General features: G+C 43.9%; 1 protein-coding gene across 1 annotated transcript in view; it reads left to right on the forward strand.

The window, feature by feature from the left end:
* TBX15 (T-box transcription factor 15) overlaps positions 1-24,294 on the forward strand; it is a 139,855-nt gene that overhangs the window by 102,836 nt on the left and 12,725 nt on the right. Inside the window, exons 6-7 of the mRNA XM_065417459.1 lie at positions 773-837; positions 15,587-15,684. Of these exons, the coding sequence (XP_065273531.1) occupies positions 773-837; positions 15,587-15,684 (163 nt within the window). The remainder of the gene's footprint in view (positions 1-772; positions 838-15,586; positions 15,685-24,294) is intronic.

Genomic DNA, 24,294 nt, shown 5'->3' on the forward strand with positions numbered 1-24,294 from the left:
GGACCAGAGAACTGATTTAGAAACCAGCTGTACCTCATCCCCTTGAACCATCACCATCTGACACTTGAACTCACACCAAAGCTTTTTCTAAGGTCTGAAATGTGCAGGTAAGTTTCTGTCATTTTCATTTTCAACCAAGATGGGAAATGCTCAAAATACTGTGCAGGAGGCAGTGATCCTCAGGAGAGGGTGTCAGAAATCACAGCCTGTTCTTGTGAGATTTACAGCCTAATTTTGCACAATGAAAGAGTCAGTTTCATTCCTATTATTGAAATCAGTGGAATGGAGTTACACAAGGTTGACTATGGATCAAAGAGCCATATTCAGCAGCAGTGATTCTAGTGTGGCCATGTTTGGCTCTGCGGTGCAGTTGGTTTATTATATGTATATACTCTGCAACCCCAAGATATCTCTATTCTGAAACAATTATCAAACACAAACAGTACTGTTGCTATCAGAATGGCTAGGGAAACTAACTAACCCAACTTTGAGTAGTTATGAATCACCAACCACCAGGAAGCAGAGCTAACAACAGCCCCCTTCTGGCTGGGACCATCCTGGGTTTTGCAGTCTTGCCTAATGCCTGGAGGCTGTACTCTGTGCTTTGCTGCTGCCTTTTCTCCTGAACATTGTTTGGGAAGTTAGTAAGTAGAAAATAAAAAATATTTTGGGTGATTAGAGGCAGCATATATTAGGGCATTTAGGGTAGTTTAGTTGCTCTCAAAATAAAAATCTTCAAACAACTCCTAATTCTCAGCTCCTTCCTTTGCAGATCACTCGATTAAAAATTGACCGAAACCCTTTTGCTAAAGGATTCAGAGATTCTGGGAGGAACAGGTAAGAAGATCTCATTTATCTTTCCTTCTGTTTAGCTCATTTTTTCCTTGTACCCCTTACACTCTCTTTTTTATCCTTTTTAAGTCCCAGGAAAGCACTTTGTTGGGTAATTCAGTTTTACAGCAGAAGAAAGTCGCTGTAAATCGGTTGGTCTTTAAGGTGCCACCAGACTCCTCGTTGTTTTTGTGGATACAGACTGACACGGCTACCCCTCCGATACTTGCTGTAAACTAGTTACTACAGAACTTTGGAGTGGCTGTTTTAATTTGCTTAAACACACCCACTATGTACTGCTGGCATCAGTAGAAAACACGATAACCAGATTAAACATTTCTCCTCACAAGTCAGTTCTTCCATTTTGTTGCTTTTCAGTGAATGTATTTCAGTTTGTCAGTATTTTCCAGGTAATATAGTGCCCAGAACTCAATGCAATGTTCTAGGCATTGTTACACAAGATCCCTATAAAGAGAGATAGATATCATCTCCCGGCTTCATGACATTATACCCCAAAGTGCAATTGTTTATTTTGCCGATGTATCAGATTTTAAACTCATGTCTAATTTGCTGTCCACTATCACCTCATTGCTTCTTTCAGCACTATTACTTCCAAGAGCACTTCCTTCCATTTTGTTTATGTGCTTCACATTATTTTTCATGGCCTATATTAGCACTGAGTTTTTCCAAGTCAATTCTTATTTTTTTATTATCTGCTCATGTATCAAATCTCTTTAGATACTGTTGTATTATTTTTCTATTCTCTCCGAAGTTTGCAACTCTTCTCAATTTAGTATTATCTACTGATTTAATTACTGTGGTCTTTGCTCTCTCTTCCAAGTCATTTATAACTATTATTTACTATTTCATTAGTACCATAATATATATAGGGCTTTCCATAATTAATAAAGATATAGCAAATATATTGTTGAATTTTTCAAAAATAGATGATAAAAATTGTTAGAGCCATGGAGAGACTTTTATATGAAGACAGACTAAAAAAGTTTGGGACTGTAAATTTAGAAATAAGAATTAGAAGAGACATGATGGAGGCATGCAAAATAATAAATATCAGAGAGAGGGTAAACTAAGTGGTTCTATCTACTCTTTCTCATACTTAGAGTTGGTAAGAAACCAGAATTTCCATTCAGTGGGAAATTCCAAAACCCTGGGGGAAAGAAACTATTCAGAATTGGAATGACAAGCCAAAACTTCAAAATTTCCTGCAGAACAAAAATTCCAAAAGGTTTTGATTTGGAACCATTGCAGTATTTCATTTCAATAATGTCAGTTCATTTTGTTTAGACTCTTATATTAAAATATTAGCTATAATATAAAATTATACAATTTAGAAAAATACTAACATTAATATTTTCCTATAAAATCAAAACAAAATCAAAATGGGAAAATTGAAACAAAAACATGTTTACCTATTAAAATGTTTCAACGTTATCAAAACAAAACAAGAAAGTCAAAATAAAATGTTTTGACTTTTTCCTGTTAAAAATTTCATCAAAATATTCCTGTAAAATACTTTGATTTTCAATGAAATTGCATTTTTCAATTGTAGAATGCTTGACAGAACTGTATTTCACCAGCACTACTCTTATATAAAAAACATAACAAGGGGTATTCAATGAAATGGAAAGGCAATAAATTAAAAACCTATAAAGGAAATACTTTTTTATACAATGCATGATTTATCTGTGAAATTCATTATTACAAGTTATCACTCAGGCCAAGAACTTAGTAGGATTCCATCCACAGTTATAATAAATGGTGCGGACAACACTGCCTATAATTAACGTTGCTTAACACATGTCATTATAAGAGTAAAGACATGTTAGAGTTTGGCAGCTAAAATCTTTGAAGATTCCATTTACATTGAGTATGCTCTAGCCTAAGGCTGCAGGGGCTGAACAGAGCGTTCCCTGTAATTGCTGCTCCTAGCTGCTGTAGGCCTCCATGGAGCTGGGTAGTAGAACTGAGAACAGGGAGATTGTCTCTCTGGTGCTTTCAGAGATCCTTCTGCTGACACCCAGGCAGTAAGAGGGAGGAAACAGTCTGACTTGAATGCAAAAGGGACAAGAGCTGGACTTGGGGTCTGTGGGGGAGTGGAGAGGGTAGATTGAGAAAAGGAGTCTGAGAGGGAGACTGGGAATGGGACCTGGCAGTGTGTGTGGGAAGACTGGGATTGACTGGGAAAGGAGGCTGGGACTGGGAGCCAGGTGTGGGGGGAAACAGGGATGGAAGGGGAAGAGCCAGTAAGGGGGAAAGGAGCCTGAAATTAGATGAGAATTCAGTGAGAAGAGACTGGGACTGGATGGGCAAGGAGAGAGGGACAAGGAATTTAGGGTGGGGACTTGGATTTAGATCCTGATCATGAAAGAGACTGAGATCAGATGAGGAACCGAAGACTGGAAAAACTGGAAAAGGAGACTGGGACAAGGAATCTAGGGAGGAGACTCCAGTCTCCTGGGGAAGTGGCAGGGACCAGGACTCTGGAGGGGAAGACTGAGACTGAATGAGGAGCCCAGGGTGGGGAATATGTGAGACTGGGACTGCCTGGGCAAGGAGACTTGCACAATGAGTCTGGGGGTCAGAGGGGAATGGAAATGAGAGCTGGGGACAAGGGAAGAGACAGGACTGGGGCAGGAACAGGCTGGAGGAAGTAGGGGCAGCAGAGGTCAGGCTCAGAGAGAAGCAGGGTCAGAAAAGTTTCTGAATGCTAGAGCACACTGCTCTCCAGCACCTGGAATGGAACCCAGGATTCTTCTTTGAGTGCTGGTCCCTGTATGTATTCTTCTGTGGGTATGCATATCATCCATGTGCCCAGAGTCAGAATTCTTGAAAGCAGCGTCCATTGGTCCGTGTGTGCATCTTTGCTCTCCTCATGCATCCAACTGAGTGGTCTGACTGCCTCTCCAGTTCCTTCTTACTTCCTGATGGCCTGGGTTGGAACCTCCAGCATCTGGACCTTCATCTATATATCTGTATCTGTATCTATATCTATCTAATAATTTAGAATTTTTACTCTACAGTTTTAGCTAAGTTATATAGTTAGATTCCCCATCCCAGGGAACTCCCACCCCATTATGGGTATTCGATTATGCCCAGAATCCCAAACTTCAAAATCTCTGCTTCTTGCCCATGCTCCTTCTCGGTCAGCAACAACAATCCCTATACTGCCTCAGGTAAGCGTGTGTTGCAGCAAGGCACAGTATCTGCTCTTTCTCCAGTTGAACTTGTGAGGGGCAGGAACTTTGTTTCAAAAATCACGTCATGGAGAAAGCCATGAGGTCACGGTTGGACCCACACCAGGGGACCTCCGTGTACATCGGCTGAACTCAGAAAAGAGTGCACCTTCTGCCATGAGGTCTGACTTGGGAACAAGGGAATCTACTCCCACAAATTCCCTGTCAGGGTCTTGTCAGGAAGGCAGGGAATACTCTCATAAACATGAGAGCAGATCCTCCCCTAAGCCGTCTTCAGAGAAGTCAGATCCAACCCTGACTAAGTCAAGGAAGTCTTCCCACTCAGCCCATGAGGACTTGAAATGTCCTAAGTTCCAGGACCATGACAAGAAAACGTACCATTCCAGGGCTCTGTTGGTGCTGGATCACACATCGACAGCAATGATGCCTGTGGTACCAGTTAAACCTAAGCGCTATACCAGTTAAAACTAAACACTGGGAACTGATGGCACTGACAAAAGGCGACTACTGGAAGCTCTGACCACCAATGGTACTGGCACTGCCTTGCCTGACAGTGGTGCATAGTCTAAATTCCCTGGTTCCATCAGTTCAAACAGAAACATACGCTACACCAGACAACATTTTTGGTCTCCCTGGTCCCGAACCTGCATTGCTAAAAGGTCCTTCCCTCACCAGGGAGATCCTGACTCTACTAAAAGATGCAAGTTCCATCTTCCAGCTATGGTTTACCTGCCGCAGACTCGTCAGTACTGCCAATAGATCCAGAATTGGCCTTTTCTTTCTTTGGAGGCTCTAAACCACTGAATGCTGGAACCGGAACTATCTGGAACCAATGTACACCTTAGCATTTGACTCAGAACTGATAGTACCCATGCCATGGGGACCTCCACAACCCCCCTTTGGCCCTTCCTACTGGCCACACTGGGGACTGTTAGACCTGTTCTCGACTCTACAGAGTTGGTACAATCCGCTAGGGAGTCAGTCCACCCCTCCTCTGCGAGGGGACAGCCAGAACTTCCTCCTGACCCCATGGAAGAGGAAGGTTACAAGCCAGATCTGGTGGTTCCACTGGTACCAATGAGATTGTCCTCGTCATCTCCAGATGAAGCAGTCACTCTGATATCCCAATCCACTCCAGATGACCATAAGCATTCCAGGAACTGTTGCATGGGGTGGCAGAAGAGCTACAGATCTCCCTAGAGGAAGTCCGGGATCTACAATATAAATTCCTGGACATCCTACAACCTTCCAGATCCAGCCGAATAGCGCTTTCTGTTAATGAAGCCATATTGGAACCAGCTAGAACAGTCTGCTGCCACAGAGAGATCTAGACACCAACATCCTAGATCTATTTTGGTTGACAAGGAAGCTAAACACTTAGATTTGTTGGTAAGGAAAGTCTTCACACCTATTAGCCTTCAGTTCCTTCAGAATATTAACAAGTGTTGTTGTCTAAGTATGATTACCTGAACTATTCCGAGTTCATGGATTTTATCAACAAGTTTCTGCAACAAGATAGAGCTCAATTCAAGGGTTTCTTTGAGGAAAGCAAGTTTGTAACCAGAACATTTCTATAATTAGTGGTAGGTGCAGGAAATATATCATCAAGATCAAGGCAATGTCCATTTGATACGCCTTGAATCATGGTTTCATGCTTCAGGGTTTCCCAGGGAGGTCCAGGGAGGTGCAGAATGCCTTGGAGTATCTGCCCTTTGATGAAACCTATCTTTTAAACCAAAAGATAGATGTGTCCTTATATATCCTAAAGGAGTCCAGGGTCACCCTCTGCTCCCTGGGAATATATACGCCTGTTACAAAGAAAATTCCACAGGCAGTCTTAAAGCCTAGACGGATGGCTCAATAATTTTACCAGCAGCAACCTTACAAGCCACCCCATAAGAAACAAAGAGTTCAAAAGTCATGTTTTTCTGTATCTTCTACAGTAACATCATCATCTCAATCCCAAGCCCAAATTTAACAATATTTTTGACGGGCGTTTGAGAGCTGCACCAATAATGCCACCATCTACTGATTCCAACACATCCTTTGGGGTGGTGGTGGATTCATCTAGCACTCTTTTCCCACAACTGGTGTGCAATAACAAGACAAGTGGGTATACAATCAAATTCTCTTCCCTACCCCCCCTCCAAAACCCTCATCTCCACCCCTTTTCAGGGGTCGTTCTCATGAGGAAATTCTCAAACAAGAAGTAGAATCTCTCTTCCTGCAAGGCCCAATAGAGTGGATACATCTTCAACACCAGGGGAAGAGTTTTTACTCAACTTCCTAGTACCCAAAAAGAAAGGCAGCTGGAGACCCATTCTCAATCTCCGCCATCTCAACTGATTTATGTGCAAGCTGAAATTTTGCATGGTAACACTGGCATCTATAATCCCATCCCTTGAAAAGGACATGTTGTTTACAGCTCTCGATATGAAGGGCACATACTTTCAGGTGAACATTCGCCTCACTCACAACATTTTCTCAGTTTCATGGTGAGTCCGGACCATTTTCAGTACAGAGTACTCCCATTCAACATTACAACTGCCCCCGGGGTCTTTACCAAGGTTTCTTCTTGGTAGTAGCTGCCCATTTCACGTAAGGGGGGGCTGCACTGTCTTCCACTGTCTCAACAACTGGCTTCTAATTGCCAAAACACATCAAGAAGTCTACAAGTCTACTCGTTAATGCTTCAGCTCCTGTCTTCCCTAGGGGTCAGTGTAAACTTGGAAAAGTCTGTCCTCACTCCAACACAGACTATATACTTCATCAGAGTGACCCTAGATTCAGTCTCTGCAAGAGCTTTTCTATCAATGGACAGATTCCAAGTGATGGACGATTTCATAGATCAGGTCACGCACAACCCTTGAGCCCCAATCAGAACTTGTCTTTCAATCCTGGGACATGGCTTCATGCTCTTACATGTTGCCATTTGGCAGACTCCATCCTGGATGCCTGGAGGCATGGCTTCAAACAGTGATTGCAATACACAAGCATATCATATCTAATGTGGTAGAAAAATCCCCATCAAGTATGTGTGGGCATTCCCTTCCTTTCTCCCTCACCAGACAGGATGATCATCACAGATGCCTCCCTCCTGGACTGCAGAGCCCACATGGACAGACACAGGGCACTAGGATGCCCCGAAAGGCCAGGATGCACATCAACATTTTGGAATTGCGGGCTGTCTGAGAGGCTTGCAAAGCCTTTCTCCCATTCATATAACGTTGCCAGATACCCATAATGTTGGACAATCTGACAACTGTCCTTGACATCAACAAACAGGGAGCAGTGAGATATATTCCCCTGTGGGCAAAAGCAGTCACCATATGGAATTGATGCATTAGGAATCAAATCACCCTATCAGCAGTTTATCTTCCAGGGACTCAAAAAATGTTGGTCGACACCCTCAACAGACACTTTACTATGGATCACGAGTGGGTTTGAAATAAATCAGTAGTGAGCAGTATTTTTGCTCAGTGGGGAACACCCACCAGGGATCTGTCCACTTCTCATACAGGAAGTGCAAAATATACTGCTACACAGGAGCCCTAGGACCTCACTCTCAGGGTGATACCCTCCTCCTTCTGTGGCCCGACCATCTGAACTTTGCCTTCCCTCTCTTGCCACTTCTACCTCAGCAGTCTTATGGAAAATTTGTCAGGACAAGATACAAGTCATTCTCATTGCCCCCAATTGGTCCAGACAATTCTGGTTCCCAAGTTTCCTAAATGAGGCGACGGGGTGTGTGTGTGTCATTTTTGGAAAAAACAGTGTGTGATCATGTAATTAAAGACTGTATCATAATGCATATGCACAAGGGCGGCAAATTACGATGGTACAGGCAATCTTAATTCTGGCATTTCCTAACTTTTAAGTGCTTGACTTTGCAACCTTAATATCCTTTGAATGTAGATTTTAGTTAATAGTAATATATAGGGTAAACATTGTGCTGGTGATTGTGGGGAGACAGAACATCTTGTTGGACTAAGAGGATCACTAGTCTGATCTGATATGTCATTTCCTATGTTCTCATCTCACATTAGGTTTAAGGAAAGTGAGCTAACCAACCATCCTGTTTAGATCAGAGATTCCCATCTCAGGGCACACATACCAGTTCTGATATTTCAGGAATGCAACTGTTTTCCTGGTCTCCTCTCTTAATGATGAGTGTCTGACCTTTGTCCTGTTGCAATCTTGCTTCGTGCCTCTGCTCAGTGGAGGATGAGTTGCTCACAGTGGCAAGAATGAGGCTTGACACAGTTCATAGCTGAATGGGAAATTGAGGGCAATGACGAGGTCTTAGTCTGGTGAATTTGGACAGTGGGCTGAAAAGGTTGGGAACTACTGCATCTTGTGGCTCATTGACTTAAGGAAGGTCAAGAAATTGTAACATGACTGCAACTGTGGGTAGAACTCATAACGCTCTCTGCTGATGTAAAGAGGAATTAAAATCTTTAAGGTATTACACATCAAAGAGAGTAGCCTGGAGTTTTAAAGAAGAGGCAGGGGAAGGTATCTGAGAGCACATATAACATGAAAGCATCTGTCCTACTAATGCTGTGGCTGCCAACATTTTACTGCAATTCTCAGCCAGTCGGGAAATTTTCTATAAGTCTTAGAACCTTTCTCCAAAAAACAAACACCCTCTCCCTACACACACATACACAGACACATGTGCATGTACGCATCCACCCACAAACACAAGAGAAAAAGGGACTCAGATCCAAACTGTGCGAAAACTAGAGAACTGGAGTGAACACAGCGTGGAACAGATCCTTTAAGTGTGTGGGACTCTTACCGATGCTAGCTAACTCTTCTTCCTTCCCTCAACCTCCAACTCCAGCCTCATCTTGGAGGGGCTGACAGGAAGAACTATCATGTGGTATTGTACCTTCCCCCATTTCCCCCAACAATTTTTGTCAGTTATAACATCCAGGGTTGCAGCTGGAAAACATTCCCCTTAAAACGTAGCTGTCTTTTTTTGAAAAATAAACTGGCATAATTTGAGAAAGGCCCATTTCTGAAGCAGGAATGCACACAGCTTCTCATTGAGATTTCATATTAAAACCTCTTTCCCTTTAAATAAACAAACACCAGTGGGAGCTACAGAATGACTTGTGAAGCTGCGCTCCTCTCTACAAGCTTCATGGGAACTGCGTCAGTGTCACTGAATCTTGATATCATGTCTTTCACTAAAGTTTTCCAACAGGTGATGCAGAACAAATAAAGCAAAGGAAAAATTAGCACAAAATGAAAAGAGGAAAATATTTGGCCTCCTCTTTCTGTTGAGCTTTTCCCCTAAGAAACTGCCTTTCTGTGTGCTGATGGGGCCATTACTGTGAAATAGAAGCTGTCCCTTTACTTTTTTTTCTATTGTTTCTTACACTGTTCCATTTTCATTTTTGTTTCCTCCCCCAGCATCCACAGGGACTAGATATTGCCGTTAAAACTGCAAGATGGGTCTCCATTATAAACCTTTGGTTTTCATTTGCTCATAACTTTCCCCCCAAACTCTCCATTTGGGCTGAACCTGGCTTGATAGTGCAAGGCAAGGCTGAATTAATTGCTGCCTTGGGGAAACTGCATGATTGTATGACTATCCAAATCCATCTAGGGAAGATCTTGCCTCATAAAATCCTCGCCCTAATGCTGAATACATCACAGCAAAGCTCTGTGGTTTGTAAGGTGGTCTCTGGCTGCTTGTGGAGCTTAGAAACAATGAGACAACAGGCAGATTATAAATCATGAACCAACAAGTCAACCATAGACCTAATGAAGATGGGGTGAAACTTGGGTTAGCATGGCCATTTGCCTGGAATGTTCTTTGCTCCCTGTTTTTCCACTTCATTGCATGTCTCCCTCAGGTTCTAGGCCAGGGGTCTCAAACTCAAATGACCACGAGGGCCACATGAGGACTAGTACATTGGCCCGAGGGCCGCATTACTGACACCTCCCCCCCGCTGCCCTCGGTCCCGCCCCCACTCCACCCCTTCCATGAGGCCCCGCCCCCATTCCAACCCCTTCCCCGAAATCCCCCCCCCCCAACTCTGCCCCCTTCCTGTTCCCAGGGGGTGCAGGAGGAGTGTGGGGTGTGGCGGGGCTCAGGGCAGGGAGTTCGGCTGCAGGAGAGGTTCGGGGGGCAGGCTCCAGCCCGACGCGCACCGGGGGCAGGGCAGGCTCCCTGCCTGCCTGTCCCCACGCCACTCTGGGATGTGGCCGGAACTTGGGGGAGGAGGGGCACAGGGGTCTGTGTGTTGCTGTTGCTTCAGGCACCACCCCCAGCAGCTCCCATTGGCCGGGAATGGGGAACCGCGGCCAATGGGAGCTGCTGGGGGTGCTGCCTGAAGCAAAAGCAACACACAGACCCCTGTGCCCCCCTTCCCCACGTTCCGGCTGCTTCCCGGAGCGGCGCGGGGGCAGGACAGGCAGGGAGCCTGCCCTGCCCCCGGTACACGTCGGGCTGGAGCCGCTCTAGGTAAACGCTGGGGGGAGCGGGGGGGCCACAAGGAGCTTGCGGGCCGCAGAAAACAACCCCGCGGGCATGAAATAACGGATCCCTGTACAGCTCACTGCCTGGGTTACCAGGAAATGTGTTTGGAGGAAGAGGAACAAACAGTATGGAGGAAACAAGAGTATGCCCAAGAGCTCAGTGTGATGAGCTTGGCTTTAAAAATGTTAGCCTTTAAAGCATGTTAGTTGATGGTAGCTAGTGATCTTACTGTTTTTTGAAAGGACAGTTAGGGGAATAACCTAATACTTGGGAAACCTAGATTCGATTCCTTTCTTTGCCACACACTGCCTGTGTGATCTTGGGCAAGTCTCTCTGTGCCTCAGATACTGCCTTACCTCACAGGTATGTTGTGAGGGTAAATAAATGAAAAACAGTGAGGTGGACAGATAGCAGGGTGATGAGGGCTAGACAAGTACCTAAGATGAATAGTTAGACTCAGGTATGGTTTGGTTGGTTTCCTGAAAAGTGGCAGGAGTGTGGGAACCACAATTTTCTAAAATAGCTTCTGTAGATGTAGCACATGTAGATCAGGCAGCTGAATGTTTAGCTAGCCAATCTACAGATGCAAAATTGCAAGACATATTTTGGAGACCTGCTTGAATCTCTTTTTTATGGGCGCCTCATTCCTCTGGGATGTGGTATTTCCTGCAACCAGCAGGAGGCAACTCACACGTTAAAAAGTAACAATCTGCAAATGTAGGGGGAGAGGACAAGGGGAAAGAAAACCCTAAGCCATGGGCATGCAATCATTCTTCCCTTTACTTAGATCTCTGGCAGCTGAGATGAACAAGGATAGGCTGTGCCAGGAGCAATCAGAGTCTTTGGATAGGGAAGGAGACGCAGGAAGGATACTTGGAACCTATGGATTGGCTTCCTGAGTGAACAATGAAATGGTGACATGAATTCTGCGTGCAGCAGGCATGGCTGGGCCAGCCATATGGAATGGATTATTGACACACACACAGATATCTGGGACATCTTTTTTCATTTTTCAGACAATGGAATTGTTTCATTTATTGCCCAGTATTAAAACTTTATAGCATTGAAAATAAAAAAATCAAGTGAAAAAAAAGAGAGCAAATTCTGGATACCCATTAAAGGGGCCGACCTTATTAAAATAAAGCTAGCAGTGAATCCTCTTCAGATATTCCCCCCTCCCCCTTCATAAAGATGGTGTGAGAGGGGGAGGATTTGTGGCTGGACAGACAGTTGAGTGGGGTCCTGTGAAAAGGAAAATGGAGATTATGCGGATACTGTCCAGTGCTCTACGGGCCAGGTTTTCAAAAGAGCACAGCGGCTCTCCTTCAGGCACCAAAATAAGTGGTTAGATATTTCAGAGGAACTCAGCATGTTGAGTAATCCCAATTCAGAAAAGCACTTAAGCACCTGTTTAATTTTAAGTGCGTCTCAATCCCATTTACTTTTATAACATGTGGGCATATGATTAAGTGCTTTGCTGAATCAAGGCCAAAGAGCTTTGCGACCCAACAATGAAAGAGCACTTTGTAAAAGAAAAGCATCCTTAACAAACAAATAGCACTCTCAATCGCCTGCTATAATCACTAGACAACACTCCCCTATCAGGAATGGATCCAAGGGAGCTTAATTTTCAACATTTACTACCGTCTTGCAAACATTTTTGTAACCTGCTTAGAAAGTGCCTGTTGCTTCCCCCTCTAGTGGCTAGTGCACATACAAAATAAAAGCCTGGTACTGATAGTAGCTAATGAAGTAACTGATTTAGCTCTAGTGGTAGAGGTCAGTACTATGGCTCTGAAGATCCTGGGGTCAAACGCAGTTGATCATCTCTTCTGCAGGGGATGTTCATTCGAGTTGCTGATGATGGATTTTTTTTTCTTCAGTTTTCTTAAAAAAATAAAAATAGGAAAATCTACATAGAAAAACCACACTAAAACACTATTATTAAGGTTGCAAAGTTAAGGCCTCAAAAGTTAGCTCATGAAATCTTAATTCTCCCCCCTTGTGCGTATGCATGATACACTCGTTAATTACATGATCACATACTACTTTTTCCACAGGGACCCTACCTCATTCAGTGAAAAGAATGGAAGGTGAATAAGGCAGAGTTGTTTAGTAAATGCGGCTGTTGTGTGGAGGAATCCTATCTCATTTGTTGCAGCTGTTGGGAGTTATGTAGTGAATGAGGCAGGGGACTGCAGGAAGAGAAAGGATGGCCTTGTTGTTCAGGCAGTAAACTAGCATACAGGAGAACTAGGTTACATTTCTACCTCTGCCACGCGCGGCTTGCATGACTTGAGCATTTATAGATAGATGCATTGCATAAGCAACTACTCCTACTCCCACTGGAGCACACTAAAGGGGACAGAGAAGAAGCAGGACCCTGGCCTTCCCCTCCCCTCTGCACTGGCACACAGAGTGGGATGAGCTTGTGTATTAATGGGCTTACTTCCCCTACAAGTGGGTATTACCATGGTGCCCCTGGCATGGTGCAGTTCCACACGGTCCTTTACTCCGAGCTGTACCTAACGGGCACAGTCTAGTCCTGAGACTGAAAGCTCTACTCACCAAAGAGCTCTGCATTTTAGTTCTGTTTTGCTTTTCATTTGTTCCAAATTAGTCCCTTTTTTTTCTCAAAAAAAAAAAAAAAAAAAGAAATACCAAAACCTGTGTAATTACAATGAAGGGCTATACAGTTAGACTCGGCAAGCTAGAGCCCAGGGTCAAGCTGAGGCATGCTTGGTGCAGGACCCAGGATGGGGGAGGGGCATTTCTGCTCCTCTGAGCCACAGCCTGACTGGAGGCCACATTGGCACACTGGCGCTGGAGGTCAGGTTCTGGCGCAGAGAATGAGGATATGCAAAGGCTAAGGGTCTAAGAACACTATTAACTCAAGCAACAGAGAGTCCTGTGGCACCTTTAAGACTAAAAGATGTATTGGAGCATAAGCTTTCGTGGGTGAATACCCACTTCGTCAGACGCATGTAATGGAAATTTCCAGAGGCAGGTATAAATATGCTGGCAAGAATCAGTCTGGAGATAACGAGGTTAGTTCAGTCAGGGAGGGTGAGGTCCTCCGCTAGCAGTTGAGGTGTGAACACCGAGGGAGGAGAAACTGCTTTTGTAGTTGGCTAGCCATTCACAGTCTTTGTTTAATCCTGATTTTATGGTGTCAAATTTGCAAATGAACTGAAGCTCAGCAGTTTCTCTTTGGAGTCTGGTCCTGAAGATTTTTTGCTGTAAGATGGCTACCTTTACATCTGCTATTGTGTGACCAGGGAGGAATTAACTCAGTTAATTAACTATTAACTCAGTCACGCTGTGCATAGATCCTCTTTTCTAGTGAGTAATGTGGGTTGACGTGTTACTGTTCAGTATGGGACGTGCAAAACAGCCAAGTTAACATTGCTGGAACCTTTATTCCCTTTAGTTTTCATGTGACAGGAAAACCTCCCTCAGGATTTGGGCTGTTGATGGTTTCATGAGACCAAGAAACTGTACCTGTCTCGCCACAGTTTCACTTTTCTGTGTGAGAAGCAGAAAGAGCTAACACACTGGCGTGACACGGGAGCTGATTTCTCAGCAAAGGAGAGAAGACATTTGTAAGGTCCTGGGGATTCCAACAGCTTACATGCAGCTTCAACATACAGTTCTAGGCTTAGCTTTTTGGTTTACGGGTTATGTTGTCTTGTCTCTGAGCTCCATGAGCTGCCAAAGGCCTCCGTATTAACCAAATAGTTGTGTTGTAATATATTCAGTGCTGGTGTGAGCCTGCTATGTGGAGATGTCTTCTGTTCCTACTTCTAACAGCTTAGCAGCTAATAAACACCAGGCAACAATCTTTCCTCTAAACCTCCTCTTAAAATACAGAGAGTTTGGTTTGCCAACTCCAATATATTTAAAGCATCCAAGCTTCCGGGGCGACTATGAAAAGTTAACTACGTGAGTGGAGGCACGTGCAGGAAGACATTTTCAAAGGCAAAAGCCAGCTGCAGTATCAGCACTCAGTCTGCTGAGAGGCTCTGGGGATGTTAGAGCCACTTGCACTGAAAGGGGATACATTTGCACATTTAATGAAGCATCGCTTAGCTGTGCTTAATCAGTACAAGGGAGCCAACGTGCTATTGAAAGACAGACAGAAATGAAGCAATCGTGGGATGAGTTGAGCAGACTTCACTCTAGAAAGGAGAACATATTTGGGGAGGAGGATCCCATAAAGACCATACAGCTCTTTTCCTGCTAACTCTTCTTCATAGCCCTAACTGTATACTAAGAACTTAAAATCAAGGCATTTAAGGATAGCTGTAAACTAATAACCCACCTGACACCTTCAAGGTGAAACCCAACCACTTTAGTAAGCCAAGAAAATTTCAGCTCACTTTTTTTTCCTGTCTGTTTCTTCACTTGTTTTGGGCTAGGAACCCAAAGTGGAGGTGCCAGCCATCCCAAGAAAAGGCCTCTCACTGCATTTCTGATCCAGGCAAAACTAGAAAACAATGGGGCTCTCCCAAGAGAGCCTCCTTCGGTTAGGGTTCCAGACTGATTTTGAAAGGAACATGGTTCAGATAGGTATCCAAAATATGGGGGAAAGGGCAAGGGGCAGTTTCATAAAAAATCCTCCCTCCTCACATCTTCTTGAAGTTCACTAGGTTGAATCCCATCTTGCGTGTGTGTGTGAGTGAGAGAGAGAGAGCGAGACACACACACAGATTTCATGCTGCGCAGCTTGGAAAAGTCAGCAGCAAAGAATTAACCATCAAAACTGTCCCCCACAAAGAGTACAGAGATTTTAGGGTCCTGGTTAAAAAGAAAAATAATTGGAATACTGATACAATCTATTCTTATCCTGGACTGGGAAAATTCAGTTTTATTCTTGTGAACAACACCTGTGCAGTAGGGCTTGCTTGAGGAATTCACAGATGTCAAGGTGACCTTACAGTGGCCACTGGCAGTTTGTCAAATGAGGTTAGGACTATTTCTTTATTGAAGCTGATATACTTGCTAGCTGTTTGACATTTTCTTTCCTTGCTCTATTTTCATTCCACAGAACCGGCCTGGAGGCCATTATGGAAACATATGCGTTCTGGAGGCCCCCTGTGCGTACCCTCACTTTTGAAGATTTCACTACCATGCAGAAACAGCAAGGTGAGCCATTGTATAAAGGGCACAAAAATGGTGGCAGGGAGGCAAAAGCCATGTTATATTGTCCAGCTGAGTCACAGAGTTTGTTGACTGCCATGAAAAGATATAAAACAGAAAAGAGAAGCAACCAGCTCTAAAAATATGAAGGTTTTATAATTTAGGACATGTGGTGTAGCCACTTGAGTATCCCTTGGATCTCTGGGGTATATAAGGGCTAGAATGAGGAGGAACACAGGTACCTACTCAGATAAATACATTAGTTTAGCAAATGTGAGGAGAGTACAGAAAAAGTGGGGGAGATGCGCCTGCTTGAGGAGAAGGTGACAGAAAAGGGCATTGTTACATATTTACCATTTGAGTCATGCTCTGATGTGGTGGGAGGAAGGAGAAGACTGGACTGCCTGATCCACTGGGGACCTTTTCTGAACCAGAAGATTCCATGGACCTATATCATCATGTGCATGCCAATAGAATCACACCACCTCTCATATGAAACCAAGTCTCACTTTCAAGAAAATCCTTTGTGTTAAAGTGGGACTTTTGGAAATTGTCCAGTATACCGGACATACCCTTTTCACAAGTTCTTCATACTGTTTCTTACTAGTTTCTGTTTACCATATCTCTCAGTGTGTTAAATGGGGCTTTCATCTCTAGCTACATCAAGGTAAAAACTTCCTGTGCCTTGTCTCCACTCAGATTTTACACTAACATAGCTATCTTGAGTTAGCTATCTCAGTGTGAAAACACACCTTTTTAGTGTGCAGTGAAGACATAGCCGTCACTGGCTGGCTTTACTAGATTCTGCAGTGACATAATAATACTAGCAACACACATGATTAAAACTCAGACTCTTCTGTCATGCAACAGACTGTGATATGACAAGTAGAAGGAATGTGACTTCATTTCCCTGCAAGCTAATAGAAATACAGAACAGAAGGAGCCATGGCCATTTCTTTATCACTGCTCCCTTAAAAAAAGTTTGCTGCACTGTGAAAATCCCATTTTAAATACAGTGGTGATGTAAGTTTCTCATTGCTTTGGGCCAGATTGTGATACCTCATCTCACACTGAGTAGTTTCTTACAATTGACTTCAGTGGACTACTCATGGTAAAAGGTACCATTCACTGTGAGTAAAGGTATCACAAACTGGTCCTTTATATTCAGGTATAAATGCAAAACAAACAAACAAAAAATCCCTGTCTTTTCATGTTAAGGTTGTGCAGTTAAGCAACCAAAAGGAAAGAAATGCAAATGGTGAGATTGAATGCACAATCGTAGGGCCACTTTCTCTAGTCTGATTTGTGCTCGGCACAAGACCAAAAAGGGTCTCCAAAGATCTTAGGTCAGGGACGGACCTAGCCCCAGCATAAATTAGAGCATCTTGAAGGCTTTTATTATTTATGCTCTGCTATTTATGGCCTAAAGGGGCTGTTCCAATCAGTAGGGATTGTCGGGGTGCAGTGATGCACCAGCCATATACCCTTTCTCCAGAGAATGCGCACTGCTGTTGGCACAGAGGTGCTACTCTGGCTCTGCATCACCTGGTAGTTCCCGTTGCACCAGCGTAATCCCCAGGTCGCCCGTTGCGCCAGCTTTCCAGTGGCACAGAGCCAGAATCTGGCAGTCATGTCAGTCTCCTTATACATGCTCATTTCCTGATCACAAACTGTTTCTCAAATAGTACAAATATAAGAAAGAGTGCGTTTTCTACAACCTCAGAGACCCATGTCTAAGAAAACCTGTGAACATGTAGTTAAAGACTGCTTAATGTCTGGAGTCCAAAACATTTTCTTTACATGGACCACATTTTAATAAAAAGATTGTCTTATGGACTCCTCCCCTTCTACTCATGATCATTAAAACAACCTCCCTGCCCCCCTGTCACTGCAGATTGGCTGGACTACCTGCTTCCTATTTCTGATTGCACTGTTCACTTCCCCTCCCACTGGTTATCAAATAACATCCTAGTAGCAACTACAGCAATTGCTTACATGGTGAAGTAATGTTAGGAAAGGAAAGTATTTAATGTATTTTTAGCTTCTTTTAATGCAATTTGGCAGCTGAAAAACCAGGAAGAGAGCCAGCACCATTGACCGGCCAGTTCCCTGCAGCCCACCACTAGCTGCTCTGCAGCCCACTAGGTTCAGGATGGCCTTAAATAAGTTGTCCCCATTTGGGACTCCTGATTTGCCAGTCTTATATCTAAATAACTTTAAAACTACATAACTGATGTTCATCAGCCTTGACCAGTTTGGGGCTCTCATGAAGACTTTGAAGAATCATGCCAAGTCTGAACAAAATTGAAAATGTTAAAAGTGTTAGGTCCTGATTCTCTGGAGCATTAGATCTGCTTTGCACCATGCTGGCAACACAAAGCAACCCTAAAGCTGGTGAATCCCACTATCTAAAGATTCACCCTGCCAAAGGGAATACTCGAGTGGCATAGAGCCTCCGAGGTTTCGACATCCCTCTCTCCCCATCCTGTGGGATGGGGGCCTGGCTGTGGCATCTGTGCATCCATCTGATCCCCAGCGGCTGGAACAGACCCAGAGGGCCATGGGCAGCTAGCACAAATAGATCAGACTGTAGGACTCAGTTGCTGAACCCAGGGCTTAAAGCCACCTCTCGGACTTATGCTGAGCAAGCCACATGATGTCCTTAACTATTCATTTTCTTGCTATTAACCACTTGGGATTTTGTAAATGATGTGACAGGTAAATCCATGGTTACTGTTTAGCATCCTTGTAAATGGAGTGGAGATTAAGGATAATCTAGGCATGGCACAATATCTAAATGAATATTTTGCGTCGGTGTTTAATAAGGCTAATGAAGGGCTTAGGAATAGAGGGAGCGAGACAGAGGGGAATAAAGGAGGGGCGATTGCAATTACAGTATCAGAGGTGGAAGCCAAACTTGACCAGCTAAATGGGACTAAATCGGGCGGACCAGATGATCTCCATCCTAGAATATTGAAGGTGCTGGCGCGAGAAATTGCAAGCCCCTTGGCGACAATTTTTAATAAATCTGTAAACTCGGGGGTGGTACCGATGGACTGGAAAATAGCTAATGTGGTTCCTATTTTTAAGAAGGGGAAAAAAAGTGACCCGGGTAACTACAGGCCTGTTAGTTTAACTTCTGTAGTATGCAAGGTCTTGGAAAAATTTTTGAAGGAAAAAGTAGTTAAGGACCTTGAGGTGAATGGCAATTGGGACAGATTACAACATGGGTTTACGAAAGGCAGATCGTGCCAAACCAACTTGATCTCCTTCTTTGAGAAAGTAACAGACCTTCTAGATAAAGGAAATGCGGTGGATCTAATTTACCTCGATTTTAGTAAAGCGTTTGATACTGTGCCGCACGAGGAATTATTGGTTAAATTGGAAAAGATGGGGATCGATATGAAATTCCAGAGGTGGATAAAGAACTGGTTAAAGGGGAGACTGCAGCGGGTAGTACTGAAAGGTGAACTGTCGGGTTGGACGGAGGTCACCAGTGGGGTTCCTCAAGGTTCAGTTTTGGGTCCGATTTTATTCAATCTATTCGTTACTGACCTCGGAACCGAATGTAGGAGTGGGCTGATAAAGTTTGCGGATGACACAAAGTTGGGAGGTATTGCCAATTCGGAGAAGGATCGGGATATTCTGCAGGGAGACTTGGATGACCTTGTAAATTGGAGTAACAATAATAGGATGAGATTTAATAGTGAGAAGTGTAAGGTGATGCATTTAGGGATGACTAATAAAAATTTTAGTTATAAGTTAGGGACGCATAGGTTGGAAGTGACGGAGGAGGAGAAGGACCTCAGAGTCCTGGTTGATCGCAGGATGACTATGAGTCGGCAATGTGACGTGGCTGTGAAAAAAGCTAATGCGATTTTGGGATGCGTTAGGCGAGGTATTTCTAGTAGGGACAGGGAGGTGCTGCTTCCGTTATACAAGGCGCTGGTGAGACCTCATTTGGAGTACTGTGTGCAGTTCTGGTCTCCTGTGTTTAAAAAGGATGAACTCAAACTGGAACGGGTACAGAGAAGGGCCACTAGGATGATCCGAGGAATGGAAAACCTTTCCTATGAAAGGAGACTCGAGGAGCTCGGTTTGTTTAGCCTAACCAAAAGAAGGCTGAGGGGGGATATGATTGCTCTCTTTAAATATATCAAAGGGATTAATACCAAGGAGGGAGAGGAATTATTCCAGCTCAGTAGTAATGTGGACACGAGAACGAATGGATATAAACTGGCCGTGGGGAAGTTTAGGCTTGAAATTAGAAGAAGGTTTCTAACCGTCAGAGGGGTGAAATTTTGGAACAGCCTTCCGAGGGAAACGGTGGGGGCGAAAGACCTTTCTGGCTTCAAGATTAGGCTTGATAAGTTTATGGAGGGAATGGTTTGAAGGGATAACGTGATTTTAGTCAATTAGGCATTAACGTGCCATCGCGGGTAAAATGAGGGTCCGGCTGTAGAATCTTGCCTGTATGCTCGGGGTTCTGCTGATCGCCATATTTGGGGTCGGGAAGGAATTTTCCTCCAGGGTAGATTGGCAGAGGCCCTGGAGGTTTTTCGCCTTCCTCCGCAGCATAGGGCAGGGGTCGCAGGCTGGAAGATTCTGTTGTGGGTGGGTCAGCTTTTGTGGCCTGCATCATGCGGGAGGTCAGACTAGATGACCATATTGGTCCCTTCTGACCTTAAAGTCTATGAGTCTATGAGTCTTCAGTAGAAGCTGTTTGGGCTCAGCCCTTCTGAAGATCAGCCAGCCTGATAATTTAGGGGGCTAAATATGGATGTAGGTGCCTAAGTTTAGGCCCCAAGGGTGAACATTTTGGGCTGAATGCAGTTCTGTTATACACCTTGAGATCTATGATTTCAAAAGTTTAGGGCATTATTTTAATAAATATGCACATAAATTGTGAACAGAGCATGCAGTTGCGTCTTAAAATGGGTGATTGTATGTCACCTGTGAGAGAGACTGACAAGTTTCAGGAATCCATTTACTTCCCACAACTGCATGTTTTGCATGCAATGTAAGTGCCTGTTTTGGGATGGGGCCCTTTGTGACACCAGTGAAATGTACACTTTCTGATATGGCATGTAAATTCAAGAATGCTGAGCTGTCAATGTCCAGGAAGGTGGAAGGAGTGTTGTAAGAACTGTGATAGCAATAAAGTGTGGCTGTTGCAGGATCTGCTTCCTGTTAGGAATGAAGGTCAGGTACAGACTCTTCCTGTTACTCCAGGGGACATGGCTGTTCTACACCATTACACCACAATACAAACCACAGAATTCTATTAACCAGGAACCCTGCCCATCTATTATGATAGTGGATTTTAATATGTAAGGTTTCAGGGCAACACCCACTTACTGCTCAATAAAGTTAAGAGTCATGATTTCCAGAGCATAGGAAAAGCAACAATGATGGGGCAAAATCAGCAGATACATTGAGGGTAGCATAAAATCCGTTAAAAACAGTATTCCCAGTTGGTCAGAAATAGCATATGAGAAGCAACCTGCATTTGCAACATCACTGCTTGCCCGTGGGACTCTTCAAGATAGATTTTATAGTTCTGGAGTGTGATTTTTAATTTCTCATTTGCTTATTTTCTCTTGTGATGGCAATGGTGTCTAGAAACTCAGAGCCCCAGATCCACAAATGTACTTAGGCCCTTAATTCCTGGTTTTAGGCTCCACTGCAATCCACGAAAGTCCTGCTCAGCTGCTGCCCAACCCTGTAGGTGCCTAAACTCACTTGGCACCAATTCCCTTGGTGCCAAGGTTCTACCTCTGAGCATGCGCAGTGCTACCTCCATCTCAGTGTCTGGACACCTATCTCCCATCAGAGTCACCATGCTCTGGGGGAAGATAGGCATTCATCCACCTCTCTTGCCTGCGAGGCCCATTCCAGTAGGCAGCCTCTGAGCATCTCTAAGAGATTGGGCACAATTCAAAATGGAGCTAGAGGAGGAGGAGGTGGTGGTGCTGCCTGTGCCCACTGTATAACTTGTTACTAGGTATTAGAGCACTCAGCTGGGCTGTGGGAGACCTGCGCTCAATTCCTCCCTCAGGCAGGGAGGGAGAAAGGATTTGAACAGGGGACTCCCACATCTCTGAGTTCTCTAACCACTAAGCTATGGGATTGGGAAATTCTAATATAGGCTGCCCTCAGTCTGTGACTCTCTCCTGTTAAAGTTGTTCCACTTTGTGTAAATAATGAAAGAGTCATTAGAACTGGGAGACTGGACCCTGAGTTTCCCACCTCCAAGGTGGGTGCTTTAGCCACCAGGCTCTCTTGCTCTTTCTCTTTTGCCCAATGACTCTTTTAAGTATTTATCCACAGTGGAACAGCATCAACAGGAGAGACTTAGGGAGCCCCACACCAGAATATCCCATAGCTCAGGGGTTAGAGCACTTACCTGAGAAGTAGGCGACCCCAATTCAAATCCTTTTGCCCCCTCTGGCAGATGGGAGAATTGCACATGGGTGTTCTACATCCCAGGTGAGTGCTCTACCTACTGAGCTAAAGGTTATGGGGTTGGGGGAGGGGGGGGGAAGCAAAACCACATCTATTTCTTCCTCCTCTGGCTCTTTTGTGTGGAAAGGGGCCTAAGTCCTTCTCACAAGAAACTACTTAGGTACCAGGAGAGGGGTTCCTATTTGTGGATCACTAGCAAAGATAGGTGCACCCTGCAACCTGGATTTAGATGCCTATCTCTGTCAGAGGGGAGTAATTCAGGACACACCTCTCTCATTGGCATCTCCCATTGGCTAATTTAGGCAGCTCACCACCTAGAGTGCTGGCTTTTGTGGATCCCATTCCTAGGTGTTTGTCTCCCTATTCATTGAATAAGGAGCTGAGGCACCTATCTCAGGCTTTGGGGATTGCAGTGTTATTCCTGTGATTTTTGTAGGAGCCTGGGGCCCTTTGTGGATCCAGGCCAGAGACCCTTTCCAAAATAGATCTTGTCAAACAAATCTGATTTAATTCTTTGATGAGATTACAAGTTTGGTTGATAAAGTATAAAAAGTGCTGTGTAGATGTAATATACTTAGACTTTTGTAAGGCGTTTGACTTGTATGATATTCTGATTAAAAAATTAACCCTATATAATATTAATAAAGCACGTGTTAAATGGATGAAGAATTGGCTAACTGACAGATTCCAAAAAGTAGTTGTCAATGGGGAAATCATCACTGAATGGGCGTGTTTCTTACAGGGTTCTACAGAGATCAGTTCTAGGCCTGATGCTATTCAACATTTTTATCAATGACCTGGAAGTAAACATAAAATCACTGCTGATAAAATTTGCAAAAGACACAATGTTTGGAAGAGTGGTAAATACTGATGAGGACAGGGCAGTCCTACCAGGGCAGGCCCTTGGTACCATGGGCCTATTAAAACAAAATGTATTTTAATATAGCCAATTCCAAGGTCATACATCTAGGAACAACAAATGTAGGCCACACCTATACAAGAGGGGAGGGGGCTATATCCTGGAAAGCAGTGACTCTGAAAAGGATTTAGGGGTCATTCTGGACAAACAACTGAACATGAGCTCCCAGTGCAGTGCTGTGGCAAAAAGGGATAATGTGATCCTTGGAGTACCATGTAATAGTAGGGAGGTGATCTTACCTCTGTATATGGCATTGGTGAGACCAATGCTGGAATACTCCATCCAGTTCTGGTGTCCATGTTTTAAAAAGAATGTTGAAAAATTGGAAAGTGTTCAGGAAAGAACCACAAAAGTGGTCTGAGATCTGAAGAAAATGCCTTATAGTGAGAGACTTAGCCTATCGTAAAGAAGATTGAGAGGTGACTTGATTACAGACCTTCATGGGGTTCCTTCATGGGTAGAAATTACTGGGTACTACAGGGCTATTTAACCTAGCAGATCCTCAACAACTTTATGTGCCAGTGAGGTCCACAGTTTAATCATACATTGTGTGAAAAAGTGTTTCCTTTTTTCAGTTTTGAATTTGCCACTTTTAACTTAACGTCTCCTTGTTGTGTTAGGGACAGGGAGAACAGAAGCTGCTGATCTATCTCCTCTCTAGCATTCATTATTTTATAAATTTTTATAATCTACCCTCTTAGTCATCTCCTTTCTAAATTGTACAATACCAATCTTTTCAATCTCTCTTCATATGAAAATTTTTCCAGGCCCTGGATCCTTTTCATTGCACTTCTTTTCATCCCTTCTAATTCTTCATTATCCTTTTTGAGATGGGGTGACCAGTACTGCTGGCAGTATTTGAATGGGGCCGCACCATTAATTTATATAAAGGCATTATAATATTTGCAGTATACAATTCTCCATCCCATTCCATAGGCACCGTACCATTGTTTGCTTTTTTGACTGAACCTATGCATTGACAGAGCCCATGGTGACGTTGCCCAGAATCAAACATCTAGTGCAGTGGATGCCATTATGCTACATGAGGACTGAGCAACACTGCCATTTAAAAAAATAACAGGTTTCTGTTTGCATTTGAAATCACACAAATGATACTGCAAACAGTGGCACATGTGTGTACCCTTTCTTACACATGTGTCTGACTGACTTCATTGGGACTACTCACTAGGAAAGTTAAGCGCATATGGGAGCCTGTGCTGGATTGGTGCTTT

Source organism: Emys orbicularis, chromosome 1, assembly GCF_028017835.1.
Source record: "Emys orbicularis isolate rEmyOrb1 chromosome 1, rEmyOrb1.hap1, whole genome shotgun sequence".
In the NCBI taxonomy this organism is placed as follows: Eukaryota; Metazoa; Chordata; order Testudines; family Emydidae; genus Emys; species Emys orbicularis.